Here is a 19,575-nt window from a genome sequence, read left to right on the forward strand (position 1 = left end):
CCCGTAGTGCGCCTTATAATCCGGTGTGTCTTATATATGGATTAATATTCATATTAATATTGGTTAAAAACATGATCGCTGAAAAAAAGCCGGCAGTCTGGCCGCCAGTCATGCCGCACTCCGCCACCAGAGGGCCCCCTCACAAGACACTCGGGCCCACGCCCCCTAACAACGGTAGTCAAGGGGCGTCACCGAAGTCCCGGCTCTGAGCTGCTCTCAGACGGTAGAGCAGACAGTAGGAGCACTGGTGGTTACAGCAAAACATGAGGAACTTTCAACAATTCTATGAATAAAGTCTGACTGACTGACTGATCTCAGTATTTCTAACTATCTGGCGTCAGAAATAACCCACTTTACACTGAACTGGTCTAAAAACCCCATTGTGGTGTCATCTGGAATCTAGTGACGGTCCATTCTATTAGTCTGTGGAAACACAAGGAGAAACTGGACTAAAGGTGAATAAAGACCCTCAGAGATGAATTTACAGCCTTTATGAAATATAAAGAGCAGTCACTGCTAGACAAAGGTGTCTGGTGTGCTGCATTGATTTACAAATGTAGTTGATAGCTCTGTGGGGGCGGAGGGGCGCATTCAGGTTGTGTATTCTGTCTGCAGCGACGTGCTGTGAGATTCACGGCGGTGAGACACCGACGTTAGAGTCAGTTCTAGGAGTAAAACAGCGTCACGTTTGACAGTAAATTAGCAGCCTGACATTAAAAACTAGTTAAAAATTGTTTAGGACACACAGCAGCAAATAGCTGCACCTCACCTCCGACTGGACTACCGATCGATCGAAACAATATTTAATTAATAAACGAAGACGAACGTCGGAGCTTAAATATCTGCTTCGAACTTCAGATCAGGAAATAATCCGCTCTGTTGGCACTGACTGCACTCGTAATGAATTTAACCAGTTTTTAATGTCAGGTTTGTTAATATGCGTCTTGACTTCTTTCTAAGATGGCAAAGTGATCAAATGATCAGGTTTCCTTGATGAGCCTCAGAATGGTTTATTGACATAACAATAGGGGCCATTCAAAGGTAGTCAGGAAGTCATGAACGCAATTATGACTGCCTGAGCAGCGCGGCTCCATCTAGTGGAAAGATTGCGCAACTACAGCCCCTGCAGTTTATCAAATACATTTTATTTATTTTTTATTGTGTGCGCATTGTAATCCGGTGCGCCTTATATATGGAATAAATTATAAAACAAACAAATTATTGAGGGTGAGCCTTATAGCCCAGTGCGCCTTATAGTGCGGAAAATACTGTAGTTAGATCCGAAATTAAATCACCAGATTCCTCTTAGAATAAAGACTAGGGACCAGGCGGTCTATAGACTACTACAAGATGAAGCCTGCTGTTTACAGCTGTAGGCGATGGTTTTAGAACAAGAAGGTAAAATGAATATCTAGATTAGAAGTCAGGTTCGGAATAGATTTGTAGACTAAAGCAACACCTCCACCCTGTTTATCAGCCCTTGCAGCATGAGTGTATGTAAAATCAGGTGGATCAGGTGGTGAAGCTTCATTTAACGGTAACAGGACATTTGGTTTTAGCCATGATTCGCATAAAGCAGTCATATCCAGGCCATGCTGAAGAATTAAATCATTCACAAGCAAGGCCTTCGATGACAGTGATCTAACATTTAAAAGGCCAAATTCAAATGTGGTAGTGTCACTAACATGATTGTTAGACGGTTTAACAGCTGAGGTTGTATTAGTCTTAATTAATACATCTATGTCTCAATGAATCTGGGAGGTATTGACCTATAAACACGATGTGATAAAATAACTGGGATACTTTCAGGTATAAAGTCTTGTATAACCTGATCAGGTGCTTCATTGAACAGTACATTGTCACTGGTGATAGGAGCAGAAGTGAGATTCTCGTGCTTAATGTACATGTTTAAGTCCCGGGTCCTCTTTGGTCTTCCTCTAGGCCTCCTGCCTGGCAGTTCAAAACTCAGCATCCTTCTACCAATATATTCACTATCTCTCCTCTGGACATGTCCAAACCATCTCAGTCTGGCCTCTCTGACTTTATCTCCAGAACCTCTAACATGTACTGTCCCTCTGATGGACTCATTCCTGATCCTATCCATCCTGGTCACTCCCAGAGAGAACCTCAGCATCTTCATCTCTGCTACCTCCAACGGCTATTACCTAGCATCCTGGCATCCCATTGGCTCAGAGGGACCTATGTGTGGAGCTAGATAGGTGTCTATGCAGCGTCCTCGTCATTCGGCCCTCGACCCATGAGGTGTTCTGATAATTTTACGTAAATATATTAACTTTTAGAGTATTAACTATGGACCCAAGAAAGTGACGGAGAAAAGAGGAAAAGAAAAGACGAAGAAAAGAGTTTTTTTGTCTGAACAAATCAAGAGATGATAGAAAAGCCTGAAAAAGGGATGCGTTTGGTTGATCTCTCCAAAGAATATGGCCGTAATGCATCTACAATCACCACGTTATTAAAACTAAAGGAAGTTTAAGGAGTTTGAGGCGTCGCGTGGGTGGTTGGAGAAGTTCAGAAGGAGGACTGGAATTCACTCTGTTGTTCATGGGGGGGCAAGAGGGCATGAACCAAAGAGGGCAAAAAACAATGAGGACAGCAGTTAAAAGGTAAATGACCGACATTATTATTCTTTACTCTTTGTTTTTTACGTTATGCACAACTCTCATTTATTGTGTAATTGTAACATGTAATCGTAACATGTATTTGTGACATGTTTTGATGCATCTTAATAGCTATACTATGTAACAGTATGGCTGACAGTTTTTGGCTACTTGGGCTTTAGATGTGGACTGAAAAATGCAAACTCTCTCAAACATGATTGTGTAATCAGTTGATATTAGATTTTGTTTTTTTAAGTAACCCGGACCTCCTGATAAGGTGAATGAATATTTTTTTCCTTGTGGCAAATGCAGTATGTCATTCCGTTTTCTGTTAGATAACATGAAATGACGCCATCATTAGACGTACCAATGCAAACATGTGCTATGTATGTAATATATACAATAATAATAGTACTGAAGCAAAGTCTTTTCAAAGCTTCTTTATTCAGTGGGTTCTTGTTATTGAGGTAAAGTAGGAGACTCAGCCGACTGTCAAAGTTTGCCTACGTCCTCCAATTGGAACTGCCTCTGCAACCATGTGTGTGTGTGTGTGTGTGTGTGTGTGTGTGTGTGTGTGTGTGTGTGTGTGTGTGTGTGTGTGTGTGTGTGTGTGTATGTGTGTGTGTGTGTGTGAGTGTGAGTGTGTGAGTGTGAGTGTATGTGTCAAAGTATATGAGTTCAAGTGTGTGGAAATTTACTGAGACAGAGTGATAGAAAAGTTTATTGCATGATTAAAACTAAAAACTTATGCAGCCAGCAAAATAATGAGTAGCATGTATTTAAATCTCTTCAGTACCCAAGCATGGCGGGCAGTCTAGCATGCAGTTCCATGATAACAACATATTTAACATTAATATATATCAATTTTCAGAGTACATTTGTTCAATAGCATTGATGGTCGCACTGATGCATGCGTGTCTATCTGTGCGTCATATTTCCTGAACTGAACCTGCCGCCCCCCCAACAGGAAGACAGACATCATCTGAGGTTAGTTCCTGAAGCCTCCTCAGTGCTGCTCTCACTGCGGTCACATCATGCCTTCTCTCGTTTTGATCCTGGCTCTGGCTTTAGGTAGGTTTGGCCATCATCATGGAGAACATGAATTCATTTATCCTAACAGTTTGAGTTCGTAGTGACTCGACAATTAAACTACTTCATTAGCCGGTGCCTATCCCGGTAGTCTCAGGGCGTGAGGCGGGGGACACTCCGGGCACGACGCCAGTGTACCGCGGAGCGAGATAAAAAGTTATATTAGAAAAAAGTTGGTGTGTCATGAGATATAATGTTCTCTTTCATCCACCAGTTTATTGATTATCCTCACATTTGGTTCACAGTATAAGCATTTAAAATAACTTTGAATTACATTAACTGTGACAATGTAAAGGAGAGCTACACAAGTTACCTTCGCATCAATCCTTAGTGTGGTTAGTCTTTTCTTCCGGTCATCAATGAATGTGTGTAGAATTGTATTCGTTGTGACCACTGCTGAGCCGACATCTTGTCTTCTATAGGTTGTTGTCTTCCGTCATGTCTTAACGGGAGTTGACCAAGTTTAACCACTACTGATTGACCACCTCATGGTTGCAGGTGTTTGTGAGGCGGTGCTCTGGCAGAAGCTGGCGTGTTCTTATGAAATACGGCATGAAGACCTGCAGAGGGTCTGGTGCAGACAGAGCTCCCCTGACTGCTGCATTGGCCTCATCTTCAACCGTAGTGACAGCCTATTGGATGAAGGCAAGCTGATGGTCACCGAAGGCTCGCAGTCCTTCACGGTCACAGTGCTGAAACCAGGCCTGGAGGAAGGAGTGTACTGGTGCGGTGTGCTGACCCAAGATGGCGTCATCATCAAACTGGCTGAAAGATTCTTTGACAGCGGTGGTAAGAGAGAACATTCACTTTTACTATTTCTGCTGTCTTGTAAACGATCTAAAGCTACAGTTAATGGTCAAAGTTCAGTCAGACCATATTCCCAAATTGTGAGTGTGTATGTTTATCTCTGTGTGGCTCTGCGGCGCACTAGCGTTGCGCCCAGAGTGATATCCATCCATCCATCAAAACGTAATTAGTTGAGATGCACATCAGAATTGTTTCATTTCTCGTCACGCACCCTACAGCCACAGGAACCTACGTCTGGAACATCGCCCGGTGGGTTCTGCTGCCTCTGCTCCCCATGGTGACCGTGTTCACCAACGTTTATATTAGAAGTAAGTCAAAGACGTTTACGGTTCATTTTAACCTCCTCAGTCCCAGGGAACATCATATTCATGTGTGATATTCATGTGTATGATCATGGGGATAACCTACTTGTCGATGTGGACCCCCATTCAGTCGTCTCTCAACCTGTCAGGGAGTCAACCCCAGGCTTTGAGTTTGTACCAGGATGCGCTGCACTCTGGATGAGCTTGGAGCAGGCATCCTTTGATAGAAAAGAAATGGTTAATCATTTCACGTCTTCAGAAATGTCGTTGTCAGTGACTACATTAAAATGTATCCTCATTTAGAGATATATGGCTGATTTGCTGATGACATCATTGCAGAAGCCACTGGAGCAGAACATCCTGAGGTAAGGCACACTAGACGTCAAAGCGACGCCGGATGCAGTGTTGAGCATAGATCTAGAATGAATGCAGTTCGCTGCTCATATATAATCTAATCTAAAGCTGGAGGGAAATGTTTTCAAGTGGTGACAGCTGAACTGGAGCTGGTTAAGACCATGTCAACAAGGACAATTACAACTGTCACATGTCTTTCACAAGAAACAATCTGATTCTTACTGATCAGATGAAATAACATTCCAACATTCTGCCATGCTTGAATGTGAGTTGGCTGATATTATTATAGGCTATTTCTCTAGGGGGGTGGAGGAGGACCTGAAGGCATCGTTCCGACCTGACACCTCCTGACCACCAGTGGGTACACAGAGTTCCTCTGAGCTGGAATGCAATGATCAAAACAGCTGATACCCCTGTGTCCTTCCTTTAAAGCTCCAGTCAGAATGCTCTTGTTCGTCAGCTTCGCTGTGCTGATGTACAGAATGCTTGTTTGTGCTCACTGAAGATCTGGTTCCATTCTCTTTATCTCTTAATTCTAAGAGCTTCGCAGCGCCCACATGTCAAGATGTCAAGCCCTTATAGTCAAGCGTGTTAGTGTTTACGTTTGCATTTGACGTTCATGGAAATCTAAATGCTCATATATCGCCCATGTCCTTGGAGATGTCATGTTTTTTATTTGGGAGACAAGACTCAGTTAAAGGTAGCTCTGCTGTCATAGAATATTTTAATTCTTAGAATCTTTGTTTCTGGTATTGTAACCTATTGTATCTTACTTCATGTTAGATAATTCTATATTCCTATTCTTTTACTGTTTATCTACAGTTTTGCATGTTATATTATCTAAGTGGTATTTAATGTAACTTTCATTTACATTTTGTTTAGCATTTTGGACTTCATCTGTTTTACTTCTGCTAACAAAGACTGTTGTATATGTTCATGTCTTCCAACAATTGCTGTATCATCAAAAAGGTTAATTAAAAAAAATAGTATGTGAAATCACAGCCATCATATTCTAGATGAGCAGTCATCCTTAAAATCACAAAGTGAAGAATGTGACGCTACGAATGAGGTCTACGGTTGAAGAAACATCTGTTACACATTAACTTTTAAAAGTGTAGAAATGAACCAGATGTGCATATTTTTCTTGAGTGTTTGGTGATGTAGAAAATTTACACAATTTTTTACATGAGCTTTTGGATTTATGGGACCTGATTTCACTGTTTGGTAAATGGAAAAAATGTATTGTGAGAATTATTTTTTCAAATTGAAGCCAAACATTTTTTATTTTTTCTGAATCCACACTGGTTCTGTTCTATTGGTGTTTGCCCAGCTCTCAAGCCAGCCCACCTGCCACCACCACCTGTGACCTCCATCTCCCTTTTTTCATTAAATGCTCTCAAACTTCAACCCGGTGTTAGTCTCTAACTCAGCTGGTCCAGAACTCAAACTCTCCTGTAACATCAGGAGTCTGTACACACCACTGGCCTCTCTGACTTTACCTCCAGAACCTCTAACATGTGCTGTCCCTCTGATGTACTCATTCCTGATCCTATCCATCCTGGTCACTCCCAGAGAGAACCTCAGCATCTTCATCTCTGCTACCTCCAGCTCTGTCTCCTGTCTTTTCCTCAGGGACACTGTCTCTAGACCAAACAACATCGCTGGTCTCACCACAGTTTTGTTCACCTTTCCTTTCATTTTAGCTGAAACTCTTCTGTCACACATCACACCTGACACTTTCCTCCACCCGTTCCATCCTGCCTGGACACGCTTCTTCACCTCTTTTCCACACTCTCCATTGCTCTGGACTGTTGACCCTAAGTACTTCAAATCCTCCACCTTCTTGATCTCTTCTCCCTGTAACCTCACTCTTCCACTTGGGTCCCTCTCATTCACACACATGTACTCTGTCTTACTGCGGCTAACCTTCATTCCTCTCCTTTCCAGGACAAACCTCCACCTCTCTAGCTTCTCCTCCACCTGTTCCCTGCTCTCACTGCAGATCACAATGTCATCTGCAAACATCATAGTCCATGGAGATTCCTGTCTAACCTGGTCTGTCAGCCTGTCCATCACCATAGCAACAAGAAGGGGCTCAGAGCTGATCCCTGATGCAGTCCCACCTCCACCTTGAACTCCTCTGTCACACCTACACACACCTCACCACTGTCTTACAGTCCTCATACATGTCCTGCACCGCTCTAACATACTTCTCTGCCACTCCAGACTTCCTCATACAATACCACAGTTCCTCTCTGGACACCCTGTCATCAGCTTTCTCCAGATCTACAAAAACACAATGCAGCTCCCTCTGGCCTTCTCTGTACTTCTCTATCAACATCCTCAGAGCAAATACTGCATCTGTAGTACTCTTTTTTGGCATGAAACCATACTGCTGCTCACAAATGTTCACTTCTGCCCTTAGTCTAGCTTCCACTACTCTCTCCCATAACTTCATCGTATGGCTCATCAGCTTTATTCCTCTGTAGTTCCCACAACTCTGCACATCTCCCTTGTTCTTAAAAATGGGCACCAGCACACTTCTCCTCCATTCCTCAGGCATCTTCTCACTATCTAAGATCCTGTTGAACAACCCAGTCAGAAACTCTACTGCCACCTCTCCTAGACACTTCCAAACCTCTACAGGTATATCATCAGGACCGACTGCCTTTCCACTCTTCATCCTCTTCAGTGCCCTCCTCACTTCATCCTGACTAATCTTTGCTACTTCGTGGTCCACAACAGCCACCCTGACAAGGTTGTCAGGGTGCCAACTGACCATGGTGGCCCCTACACAATAACATTGACCAATGGGGCTGGTAATGTCCACAGAACATAGATTAGAGCATCAAAACTAGTGACCATACCATCAGCACCAACAGTACCTCAACCATAAATTAATTGAAGCGATGAAGATATTGTTACCTGGATGGAAAAAGCCAGATGTACTCCAGAAGCTGGTCACTCCAGATCCACCAACATCAGCCACCAATGAAGTTTCAGAAGTGCATATGGGTGAGAATGACAGTTTGAATGAGGACAATAGTAACGGCAACTTTGGGTCACATGACAATGGTGACAAAAATGGAAATGAGGGGAACCTCCAACTTCACTGCAGGTCGCCAGCTCTTCGGCGCACCAGGAGGGTAACTGCTTTGACCCATAAGAACCCTCACAACCTACCCAGGTCCACAGTATCCAGTGACAATGTGGGGGCGGTAAGGGCTGCTGCATTCCCTGGGGTTGAGGGTTGGTCATTGGGGGTGACAACACCTTTTGGGTGAAGTGAATGTGGGAAACAACAGAGGAAGGCCCACAACACAGCTGCACCACATCCACTTAACAGCCAGGGTCACATGCTGTTCGGGTTTAATCAGGGTGTGATAAATGTCTGTCTGTAGGAGTAGACCAGGGAGCCCAGGTCTGAGCTGGGCTCCCTTTCCTACAGGGTAGTTGTTGCTTCTTGGAGGACACAGGCTTCAGCCTGGGACTTTGTTCATGATTTACCTCATTGAAACCTGAGCTGCCAGACTGCACGGCGACAGAACGTGACCCACGACTCCTCCTGTGCAAATGTGCTGTGGGACAGCTGAGCAGACCGAAAAGGACCAGACCAGCCACTGTTTCATGGGAAGAATTTGTATTTTGTATTTCTTTCTTTTCTGTTCTTTATTGCTATGTTTGTGTAAGCAGATGTGTTTTGTGGTAACTTCTACTGTTTAATGAAAATTCCCAAAATTGTTATACATTGTGAACTATCAGGGGCCGGAATGTTGGAGCCATTTTTGCTATTTATGATTGACTTATATTTTAGTTATGTTTTCTATTTATTGATATTTATGTAAAATTTCTATTTTGTATTTAGTGGACATGTAATTTAGGTATGATTACAGTAATCCCTCGCATATTTGTAATTCAAGATGCCCGGCCTCACTACATAGAGGATTTTTAGTAGGTAGTCACGTGATACCATACACGCATGCTATTGGCTGACAGCATCCGTGTGTGCGCTGCATTCCAAGACTCACGGAACGCAGCGCACTTTAAAGAAACACTTAAAAGTGCTTTAAACAATCTATAAGAGTGTGGGAAAAAGTAATACAGATATAAGGTGGTTTAATATCAGCATAGGGAGGGTTTATAAATGTTTAAATTACCAGAAATAATAATACTGTATTTTATAGAGTAGAGTATAACTTTATTGATCCCTTAAGGAGGTTCTGTCAGGGAAATTAATTTCTCCGTCGCACACAGCATAGTAAGTACACAAAATACAGAAAAAGCACACAGAAAGCACCAGCACATAGAAAGATTAATAAATAACCCACAAAGAATATATAAATAGAAAATCATAAATAGGCATAGAAATATAAAATAAACAGGCCTGGTTAAGTATGGGTATAGTGAATGTCTATAGTGGTTGTATTGTTTGTGCTGTATTGTCTGTGTCATCCCTCAGCTCTCATGTGGACTCTCTTCTTCTTCATCTCCCCCAGGGAGGAGTTGAGTAGTTTAATGGCTCAGGGGATGAAGGAGTTCTTCAGTCTGTTTGTCCTGCATGTTGGGGGGGCTCAGCCTCTGGCTGCTCAGGCTTCTCAGGCTCCTCCGGTTGTTGGTAACGGTGTGCAGAGGGTGGCTGAGAAGTTCTCTTCCACCGTTGCCAGAGGGTCCAGCTTCATCCCGACCACCGAGCTGGTCCTCCTGATCAGCTTCTCCATCCTGGAGAGATCCGCCTTGGTCACGCTCCCTCCCCAACACACCACAGTGAACGACAGGACGCTGGTGACCACAGACTGATAGAACATCCACAGGAGCTTCCTGCAGATGTTGAATGCCCTCAGCCTCCTCAGAGAGTAGATCCTGCTCTGAGCTTTCTGGTCCAGCTGCCTCATGTTGCTGGTCCAGTCCAGCTTGTTGTCCAGCCACAGCCCAAGATATTTATAGGTCTGCACAATCTCCACCTCCTCCGTTCCTATCAGAACTGGTCTAGGTTGGGGTCTGTCCCTCCTGAAGTCAATGACCATCTCTTTAGTTCTGGAGGTGTTGAGCTGCGGACTGTTGCTGTGACACCAGTCAATAAAGTCCTTCATCACGCATCTATACTCCTCCTCCTCGTTGTCCCTGATACATCCCACGATAGCTGTGTCATCTGCGAACTTCTGGATGTTACACAGTTCTGTGTTGTAGCACAGAATCCACCGTGTACAGGGAGAAGAGGATTGGGGACAAGACAGCCCCCTGTGGAGCACCGATGCAGCGACCACAGTATCAGACGTGGCGTCCTTTAGCCTGACCAACTGTGGTCTGTCGGTGAATTAGTCCTGGATCCAATCAACCAGGGCGGGGTCCACTCGCATTTGTAGGAGTTTGTCCTGTAGGAAACAGGGCTGGATGGTGTTAAAGGCACTTGAAAATCCAGAAAAAGGATCCTCACAGTGTCGCTTTCGTTGTCCAGATGCGAGGGGGCTCGGTGTAGCATGTGGAGGATGGCGTCCTCCACGCCCACCTTTTCCTGGGAGGCAAACTGTAAGGAGTCCTCAGCATGTTTCACCTGAGGCCTGAGGAGACTGAGGAAGAGCCGCTCCAGAGTCTTCATCAGATGTGATGTGAGCGCCACCGGTCGGAAGTCGTTCAGCTCGATGGGCCGGTTCTTTTTGGGAACTTGAACGATGCACGACGTCTTCCAGAGAGTGGGAACCCTCCTGAGACACAGGCTCAGGTTGAAGACCTGTTGTAGCAGCTCCCCGAGTTCAGCGGGTTGGAAACATAGCCTGTGACATGCAGTGTATTTGTGTCACAGGCTGCTTAACTGTAGGCAGTGCCTGTTCTCCACCTACTTAGATGCACGGTACATATAGGAAACAGGTGGTGGTTTGGGATGGGCTGGTGGGAGGAAGAAAGGTTTTTTTGACTGGTTGGAATTGTTTCCTATATCTATGTAATCAAACATATAAACACTGAAGAGCAATGATTCCGACATGCTCTGAAGTTCCATACTCTGTCAAAGTGGATCCAGCATGATTGCATGAATGCCACAATAAACATAATGATAATGATAATGATAATTCAAACTTTATTGATCCCCAGAGGGGAAATTCTCTTTTCACTAACAGTACATGCATATTTGTGTTAGTCTTATTACATCACACACAGTGTTGTGAATAAGGCCCCTGAAACACAGCACACTAGGGGCCTGTAATCATGCAGTTAGTCCAGGGGAGGAAGAGTGACGGGTCGCGCACGGAGGTCGCGCCCCTAATGAGCAGCTTGTGGTGGGGGCGGCGCCTTGCTCAAGGGCGCTGTCCTCAAGGGCGCCGTCTATAATCTATAATCATAGAAATACAAATTAATTAACCAATGGGAATGTATTATTAATAAGTGAGTGTAAATTACACAAGCAGATCAAAGCCAAACTAATAATGAGTTGCATAAATCTGTGGACTTTGTCACAGGCATACTTAGGCCCCGCCCACATGACGTATTTTTTTGAAAACGCAACTTTTTAAAAACGCATCGAAAATGATTTGCGTCCACACGACAGCGTTTTCAAAAAAATCTCGTAAACGCAGCAGTGCGTTTTTGAAGACGGCTATAAGCATGCCAAACCATGTGGTGGCAGTATTGAGTCAAATTTTATCCAATAGGAATCCTCCGTGTTTTGTTGTCACAACACACGGGCCCATAAATGTGACGTCACAGAGGTTTTTGTCGCAGGCAAGACGTCAGCGTTTTTAAAAAGTTGCGGGGACACGCCGTCCACACGACAACGCAGACCCAGCGTTTTAAAAGAAATCCACCTCGGCCAGTGTTTTCAAAAAGTTACGTTTTCGTTCCGAATATCTGCGTTGTCGTGTGGACGGAAGGCGTAAACGCAACAAAAAAGTTGCGTTTTCAAAAAGTTCCGGCATCGTGTGGACGGGGCCTCAGTTACTAATGATTTTACAGAAGACAACAGCCATTATAATGATTATTTTCCTAAACCTCGCTATAGACCTGTCATAACTACCCATTCCTCTTTGATGTCTTCTTTGGAGTGACCTCCCCTCGCTTCATGAACGTCTTGTCACTTGTCTCTTTTTAGCTTTGATGTCTGTCATTTGATCTCATCTTTGATCTCTAATCTCCTCATTATATAAACCCATTGACTCAAAACACTGGACTGTTTGTATTGTGATGGAAACAAAGACAAAAACACCAGGAGAAACAAGACAAGCTGTGGACCCTACATGTGATACAGTCATCTGCGCTGGGGATGTCAGTTTTAATGTTCACAGGATCATTATGTGTAACTGCAGTCCATACTTCCAGTGAGTAACTTATGTAATATCAATGTGTGATGATATAGTTCATCTTCCCACACACCCTGATCACTCTCACCACCAGTTGGTTTTCAGTTCACAGCTAAGCTCTTCTCTTTACCTAAGTGTCGGCCGTAGCTGACACGACCTGTAAAAACAATGCTAAAACAATTTAGCATTGTTTTAGCATTGTTTTCACACCTCGCTTCAAAGCGGTGATGCATTGTAATTGTCAGTGTTTGTGTGTTAGTTCGTCCTTTTGTTCATTAGTCCACCAAATATCTTCACAACCGTTGCAGATAGAAAGAAGAAACAAAAAGCACATTACTCAGGCAGCGAAGGGGATGAAAATGAGATGATGACCTTGACCTTGAGAAAACTAGGTCGAGGTCAGATTTCCGCTTTTGTACAGTCAGGAACCGGATAAGATAGAAAGATGAGAGAGAAGGCCAGTGTAAGACCATAGATCAAAGATCAAAGTGTGTTAGTCATGTGATGTGGTATTACAGCTACTTAATTAATTTTGTTTATTCACAGGGCCCTTTTCTGCCGACACGCACCCTGTAGCAGAACACATTTCACCATCCCAGACGTGTCTGCAGACATGATGGAGGTCATCATTGGCTTTGCATACTCAGGTTCTGTCTCTGTGACAGAGGAAAACGTACAAGATCTGCTTATAGCAGCTGACTATTTGATTGTAACTGGCATTGTGGAGGCTTGTAACAACTTCCTGGAAGAGAATCTCACTCCAGAGAACTGCATCGGTGTCCGTGGGTTCCTCGTCTCACATCCACAGGTGCTGCACAAGGCTCACTTCCTGTTAATGAACAAGTTTGAGGAGGTTGTTTCCAGCCAGGAGTTCCTGGAGCTCAGTTTGCAGGAACTCACTGACATCCTTGATAGTGATGAGCTCAATGTGAATGATGAGAAAACTGTGTATGAGGCCATTGTTAGGTGGATCAACCATGAACCTGAGAGAAGAACCTCACATCTACCTGCACTCTTGTCAAAGGTAAGACCACGTTCTGTCATTATGCTTCAGGTAAATGTTCAGGATCAGCAAACGGCTTATGTCTGTTAAGGAAAAAATAATTTAACTGTAGGGTTACCTGAATGTTTTTACACCTCCAGCTAAATTAAATGTTATCAGGATAAAGTAACAAAAATATATTTTTGTCATTACGTCCCGCTTCAAAGCGGTGATGTGTTGTAATGTCAGTGTTTGTGTGTTTGTCCGTTAGTCCACAAAATATCTTCACAACCGTTGCAGATAGAAAGATGGGGAAAAAGCACATGACAGCAAAGGGGATGAAAAAGAGATGATGACCTTGAAAAAAATAGCACTAGCTTTGATCTTAGACATATGGACTGTAAGTAGGTCAGTGTAAAATTTTGAATTCAGGGTGTCGCAGGACGTTGCAGTCTGACTGCCTTGGTTCTAGTTTAGTTTTGTGAGTCCTGTTAATACGAAACATTTCTAACGTCATATCAGACTGAAACTGTTGGTTTTTATTGTAGTGGCTGTCTGTAACAAAAATATGGAATACCACAATTTCATTCTGTTCCATTTAAATTCTGTTCTGCTTCCTCTGTAGGTTCGGCTGGCCTTATGCAGCAAAGACGGTATCAAGACCCTGATGTCTGATCCATATTTGAGTGACAACACTCAGTGTCTGCAGATTCTGGATGGAGCTTTGAGACTCAAACATCAGCTGTCCAATGCCAGACCGCCCAGGAGATTTGTCTCTGACCTCGCTGCTCGTCCTCGTTTACCTAATGCCATAGTTTTTGCGATTGGGGGCAGGAGCACCGACAGTTTTACTAACTTGACCGAAGTTTACGATGTCCGTGCTGATTGCTGGTTGGACATTACAGATCATCAGGAAAATCCTCGATGTTTTCATGGCACCATCTTCCATGACGGGTTCATCTACTGCATTGGTGGCTTCGATGGGGATGAGTCATGGAACAGTGTGCGCAAATTTGATGTGAAAAGTCATGTTTGGCTTGAAGCAGCACCCATGCACCACCGCCGCTGCCATGTAAGCGTTGCTTGTTTGGACGGATATATTTATGCATTAGGAGGTCATGATGGAACACATCAACTCAGGACTGCAGAGTGCTACAGACCAGAGACGAACCAGTGGAGTCTAATTGCACCCATGCATGATATCAGAAGCGATGGTGGTTGTGCAGCATTCAATAACAAGGTGATGGAATGCTGAAAAGAATCATTGCTAATTGTTAAATTAAATATTTGTCGACTACACTGTATGCTGGATGTTCATTCATTCATCCATTCATTTTCTTAACCTGCTTCATCCACTGTTGCGGGTCGTGGGGTGCTAGAGCTTATCCCAAATGTTTAGTCAATATTTGTACAAATAAGTAGTCTTTATTTATGTAAAAGAAAAGAAGAAAATGAGAAAAGAATGATCTTACCTCAGGATAATGTGGGGTGGACTTGTTTGGTTCCTTGAACAGGTGTTTTTTTCAAAATTGATGCAAGAAGACTTTTGGTGCTATTGTCAGTACTATTCAGTTTGTTTTGTTTTGTTTACAATTGATGGGAAGACGGGAGCAGGGAAATGGAACTGGGCCTTGATCCCTGCCTGGTGCCCCAGTCCGCTGGGATCGGCTCCAGCAACCCCCGTGACCTGTGAAAGTGGATTAAGCAGTGCAGACGATGAATGAATGGATGCATGAATGATCTTACCTGGGGCTTCTGCCAAGAACAGTGCTATTTGTCAGCTGTCTTTTTTTTCCCTCGTCCAGATTTACATTTGCGGTGGTGCTGATGGGCATATTCACCTTGAAAGTTGTGAATTTTACAGTCCAGAGTTCGACCAGTGGACAACCTTCACCGACATGAGCACCGGACGCAGTGGAATTGGCATCATTTTGTATGACAACCGGATCTTTGTGGTGAGTAAATGAGAACTAACCTGGACTGAGGCCAGAACCTGATTTTATCTAGTAGTGCTCAGTGCTTACAAAATGACAATGTCCCCCATCTGGTGTTTAGTTGACATTATGCATGCCATGTTCACAATCTTAAAGTTTGTTAGCATGCTGGCAGCATGTGAGCTGGCAGTTGGAGGTGTCAGATAGGGAGATAGGGAGCTGAGAGCTATACCTCATTAACAGACCTTTAGAGAGCGGACATGGATTTATCAATATTCAATCAAAGATATCAAAGACCACGGATAACTCTGGGGCAACACGTTTCAAATCTAGTATAGTTGGACATCCGGCAGCTCAATGACATAAATTAAAAAAAGCATAATGTGGGACCTTTAAAGGACCTGGCGTCCACATATGTGGACATCACATTTTGGGTAGTCTAGACCACAATACTAAATTTTTCTCTACAGGGGCCTGGTGACCAAATACAAGGACATTATACTGCAAGGTCCTAGGAGGGTACTTTTTTCTTCTGCTTCATATGTTGAATTTGATTTGAACCAAAACACTCACTTGATTTTATTTTTTTCTGATAGCTTGGTGGCTACAATTCCCAATCCCGTTTAAACAACGTTGAAGCCTACGAGCCACTGACCAATGAGTGGCATAAACTACCCCCCATGTTGACCACCCGCAGTCACTTTGGCACTGAAGTAATTAACAACAAGCTATTTGTCATGGGGGGCTTCAACGGCTTTGACACCTTCAATTCTGTTGAGTACTATGATACACAAACTAACACCTGGACTACAGCCGGTCAGATGGGGACTGCTCGCTGTGGTCTCAGCTGCTGTACCGTGTCCGACCACCCCAGCGTGAAACAGTACACCACAAGCCGTGACACCTTGCAACATTTAGAGGAAGTCTAAAACTCGGAGGACTCTTCACAAGATCAAATCAACATCAATGAATTCCTCTCTCAGCGTAGTCATGCCCAGTACCACAAGCACGCTTGACAAAACTGACAGAAATGAGCTAATCATGAATTTGAGTTGGATGGATGGTTGGACGATGGACGGATGGATGGATGGATAGATGATGGATGAATGGATGGTCGGATGGATGGACGACGGCTGGCTGGCTTGATGGATGTATGGATCTTCAAACTGTAAACAGTAGACCGGTTGCTCAAGGTTTTGCCCTGTCACATTTATTCCAGCTGTTCTTTTAACTCTTGCTAATTCTCATTCTTTTTGTGCTCTTTGGTCTGTTAAGTTATCCACAGGCAAAAACTAGGACCCAAAAAAGCAGATTCAAATTAGATGAAAAAATGAAGTTTTATTGCTGAGGCTGAAAACACAAGTGAACAATGAAAATCAAAAACAGCAAATGACAAAAATCCATGAACTAGAAAAAAGGACAAGCAGCTGATGACCAGGTACACAAACATCACTAAACAGGACGGCATTATCTGACAGCTAGATGTGAGGAGCCTAGGCCTCTTATGACTGAAGCCTGATACACCTTATTTGCTGCCAGGAGCCAGCAGCACCCACTGCCACACCACCTCACCCCCCAGCAGAAAAGAGGGAAAACACAAAAAGTCCAAACAAGAAAACGAAACTCACTGCCTCATGACTCAGTCCTCCTGATACTGTTTTTGATCAGAATCTGTCAGAATCTTCAACTCCCATATTAAGTTTGTGTCTTGGACACTCTTTCATTTCAGAAAAATTGCTAAAACTAGAGGAAGTAGTCTACATTAGACTACTGCGATTCCTTACTATCAGGCTGTTCAAGCGCCTATTAGGACTCTACAGTTAGTTCAGAATGCAGCTGCTGCTGACTGACTGAACTGGGTTGAGATCTCTCCTATCCTGGCATCCTTACATTGGCTCCCGATAAAATCTAGAATAAAATTCAAACTCCTTATGATGACATATAAAGCTCTCCACTGTAAGGCTCCGTCTTACATTGAAGATCTTGATTGCATTGAAGATGCAGGATTTCTGGTGACCCGTCAGGCCTCTAAGAGTAGAGCAGGAGGCAGAAGCTTCAGCTATCTGCCCCTCCACTGTGAAACCATCTCCTAGCTTCGGTCCGGGGGCAGACTCCATTAGCTTATTTACCAGTAGACTAAAAACCCTCCTCTTTGATAGAGCCTACCATTAGAAATAAAAATATTCCACTAGATAAGCCGCTGTAGGCCTAGACTGATGAAGGTACTTTCTCTGTCTCGCGTTTAAGGGAGTTACTTTGACTACTTTAGGAGCTTCTGTTTCTTCTCTTTCTTTTCTTTCTACTGGAGTGGCCTGCAGGAATCCTGATGGGCGCTGGTTGTCAGGCTTGTAGGCTTGACAGATAGCTACACTCCTTGACATAATCCATACATCCTTACGGACAGCAACCCCTGCAAAACTGAGAATCCCATTTGGTTTGGCCTGCCATTAGAAACATTGAAAATAGCCTCTTGACCTCTTGGCCCCATTCCTGTATATCTCATATTTTGGACAAAGAAATGGGTATATCGGTATAACAGTGGGACTGGTTCCGGGTAACATGCTACAGGATTGGAGGGATGATCCTAACAATAGGGATAGACGATGAAGGTGGAGAAGCTGAAACAGCCACATAGGGACTTTGCAGTGATTTATTTTATCAGGCTCCTTAATGTGTTCAGAAGTGGGTGGTCAAAATGGATAGAAAACATTACCACCACTGGCCCCTTTGACCCAATGTGATTTGCCTCTCATGTTGATGATGGTGGATGTCTTGCTGAAAAAGTCCAAATCCTGGATGATAGAGAAGGTGAGATGGTCATCACCCATTATGTAAGTACCTGAGGACCACAACACATCGTCCCAGCAGAACAACAACTGAATTTTCCCTAACGTGCCATTTCCAGCCACCGTGTCTTGATGCATTAGAGAAAACATCCATGGCAAACCAGACACCTCGGCATGTTTTGAACACTCACTAGGCTTCCTCATTTTTGCTTTCTGATCTACCCCTTAAACTATGTTTACTCTCTGGTAACTGCACCATGTCTCTTAGGTTCTCTTCCACTTCAGAGAGATAGTCAGGGAGGGGGAAGCAGCCATGACTCTTCAACTCTGTCCAGGTATGTACACTATTCCTGTCATACGGACACACGTAAGAGCCGCGGTTTGACATTCTGATGTTGCTCTGCTGTGCTCAGCTGTGGCAGGAGGCGGGGCTGAACTTGTCGGCACAGCCGTGCCTCCATACCTGTTGCTCATCTCCACACCTGTATAAAGCAGGCTTCTCTTTGGGTCTCTGCCAGATTGATTTCTATCCTTGCCCACGTCTCTAGTTTATTTGACTTCTTGAGTTTTCATGTCCTTCCTGGATTTTCGCTGATTTGATTAAACTATGACTGAAAGCTTCTCCACTGGTGTCCTGCCCTGCCCCTTATGACAGAACTATCTGGCCAAGACTGGCTCCAGTGGCCCTTGAATTCTCCAGGTGTTTGTCACCAAAGCCAACAGCATGCTCTGGGTTCCGGATTCTGCTGTTGACAGAATGCGGTGGTGGACAGCTGCCACGGTGTGGCTGTCTGCCACCCTCGCATTTCCAGTTCCTGTTCTGGCGCCGGTGTTGCCTTCTGGACACACTTCGGTGCCCGGCCCCTCACCTTTGCCTAATATCCAGAAAAAGCTCTAGAGCCTGTTCCAGAGCCTGTACCCAATTATGTTACCAAGCGCCGCAGCCCAGATCTGTCCCCAAGTCTGAGCCTGAACTCAGATTTGTTCCCCACCCTGAGCCCGGATTTTTGCTGATTTGATTAAACTATGACTGAAAGCTTAATGTAGCCTTGATGCCTCTTCTTTTCCTTACAGCTTTTCCCTTCGGGGGTCGCCACAGCGAATCAATTGCCTCCATCTAACAACCCAGTCAGGACCGAGTGGACCGACTGCCTTTCCACTCTTCATCCTTTTCAATGCCCTCCTCACTTCATCCTGACTAATCTTTGGTACTTCCTGGTCCACAACAGTCACCTCTTCTAGTCTTTGTTCTCTCTCATTTTCCACGTTCATCAACTCTTCAAAGTACTCTTTCCATCTTCCCATCACACTACTGGCACCTGTCAGTAGACTTCCATCCCTATCCTTAATCACCCTAACCTGCTGCACGTCCTTCCCATCTCTGTCTCTCTGTCTTGTCCACCTGTATAGATCA

General features: G+C 44.1%; 2 protein-coding genes across 3 annotated transcripts; both read left to right on the forward strand.

Moving 5' to 3' along the window:
- Positions 1–3,638: 3,638 nt before the first annotated feature.
- Positions 3,639–6,562, forward strand: si:ch211-102c2.4 (uncharacterized protein LOC568178 homolog). 2 transcript variants are annotated; one of them, XM_068311533.1, is made up of 5 exons: positions 3,639–3,689; positions 4,206–4,496; positions 4,733–4,822; positions 5,120–5,181; positions 5,473–6,562. In XM_068311533.1, exons 1-4 carry the CDS (start codon positions 3,653–3,655, stop codon positions 5,131–5,133), a joined length of 432 nt encoding a protein of 143 aa, XP_068167634.1. In that variant the 5' UTR covers positions 3,639–3,652; the 3' UTR covers positions 5,134–5,181; positions 5,473–6,562. The 2 variants fall into 2 exon arrangements, with proteins under 2 accessions (XP_068167634.1, XP_068167635.1); XM_068311534.1 differs by having other exon boundaries at positions 3,662–3,689; positions 4,130–4,496.
- A 5,781-nt stretch (positions 6,563–12,343) lies between these two features.
- On the forward strand, positions 12,344–19,059 carry LOC137592100 (kelch-like protein 10). Its single transcript, XM_068310006.1, has 6 exons — positions 12,344–12,477; positions 13,006–13,483; positions 14,067–14,681; positions 15,247–15,396; positions 15,972–16,191; positions 18,974–19,059. Exons 1-6 carry the CDS (start codon positions 12,344–12,346, stop codon positions 19,057–19,059), a joined length of 1,683 nt encoding a protein of 560 aa, XP_068166107.1.
- The last annotated feature ends 516 nt before the right edge of the window (positions 19,060–19,575 follow it).

This window comes from Antennarius striatus, chromosome 3, assembly GCF_040054535.1.
Source record: "Antennarius striatus isolate MH-2024 chromosome 3, ASM4005453v1, whole genome shotgun sequence".
NCBI classification, from domain to species: Eukaryota; Metazoa; Chordata; class Actinopteri; order Lophiiformes; family Antennariidae; genus Antennarius; species Antennarius striatus.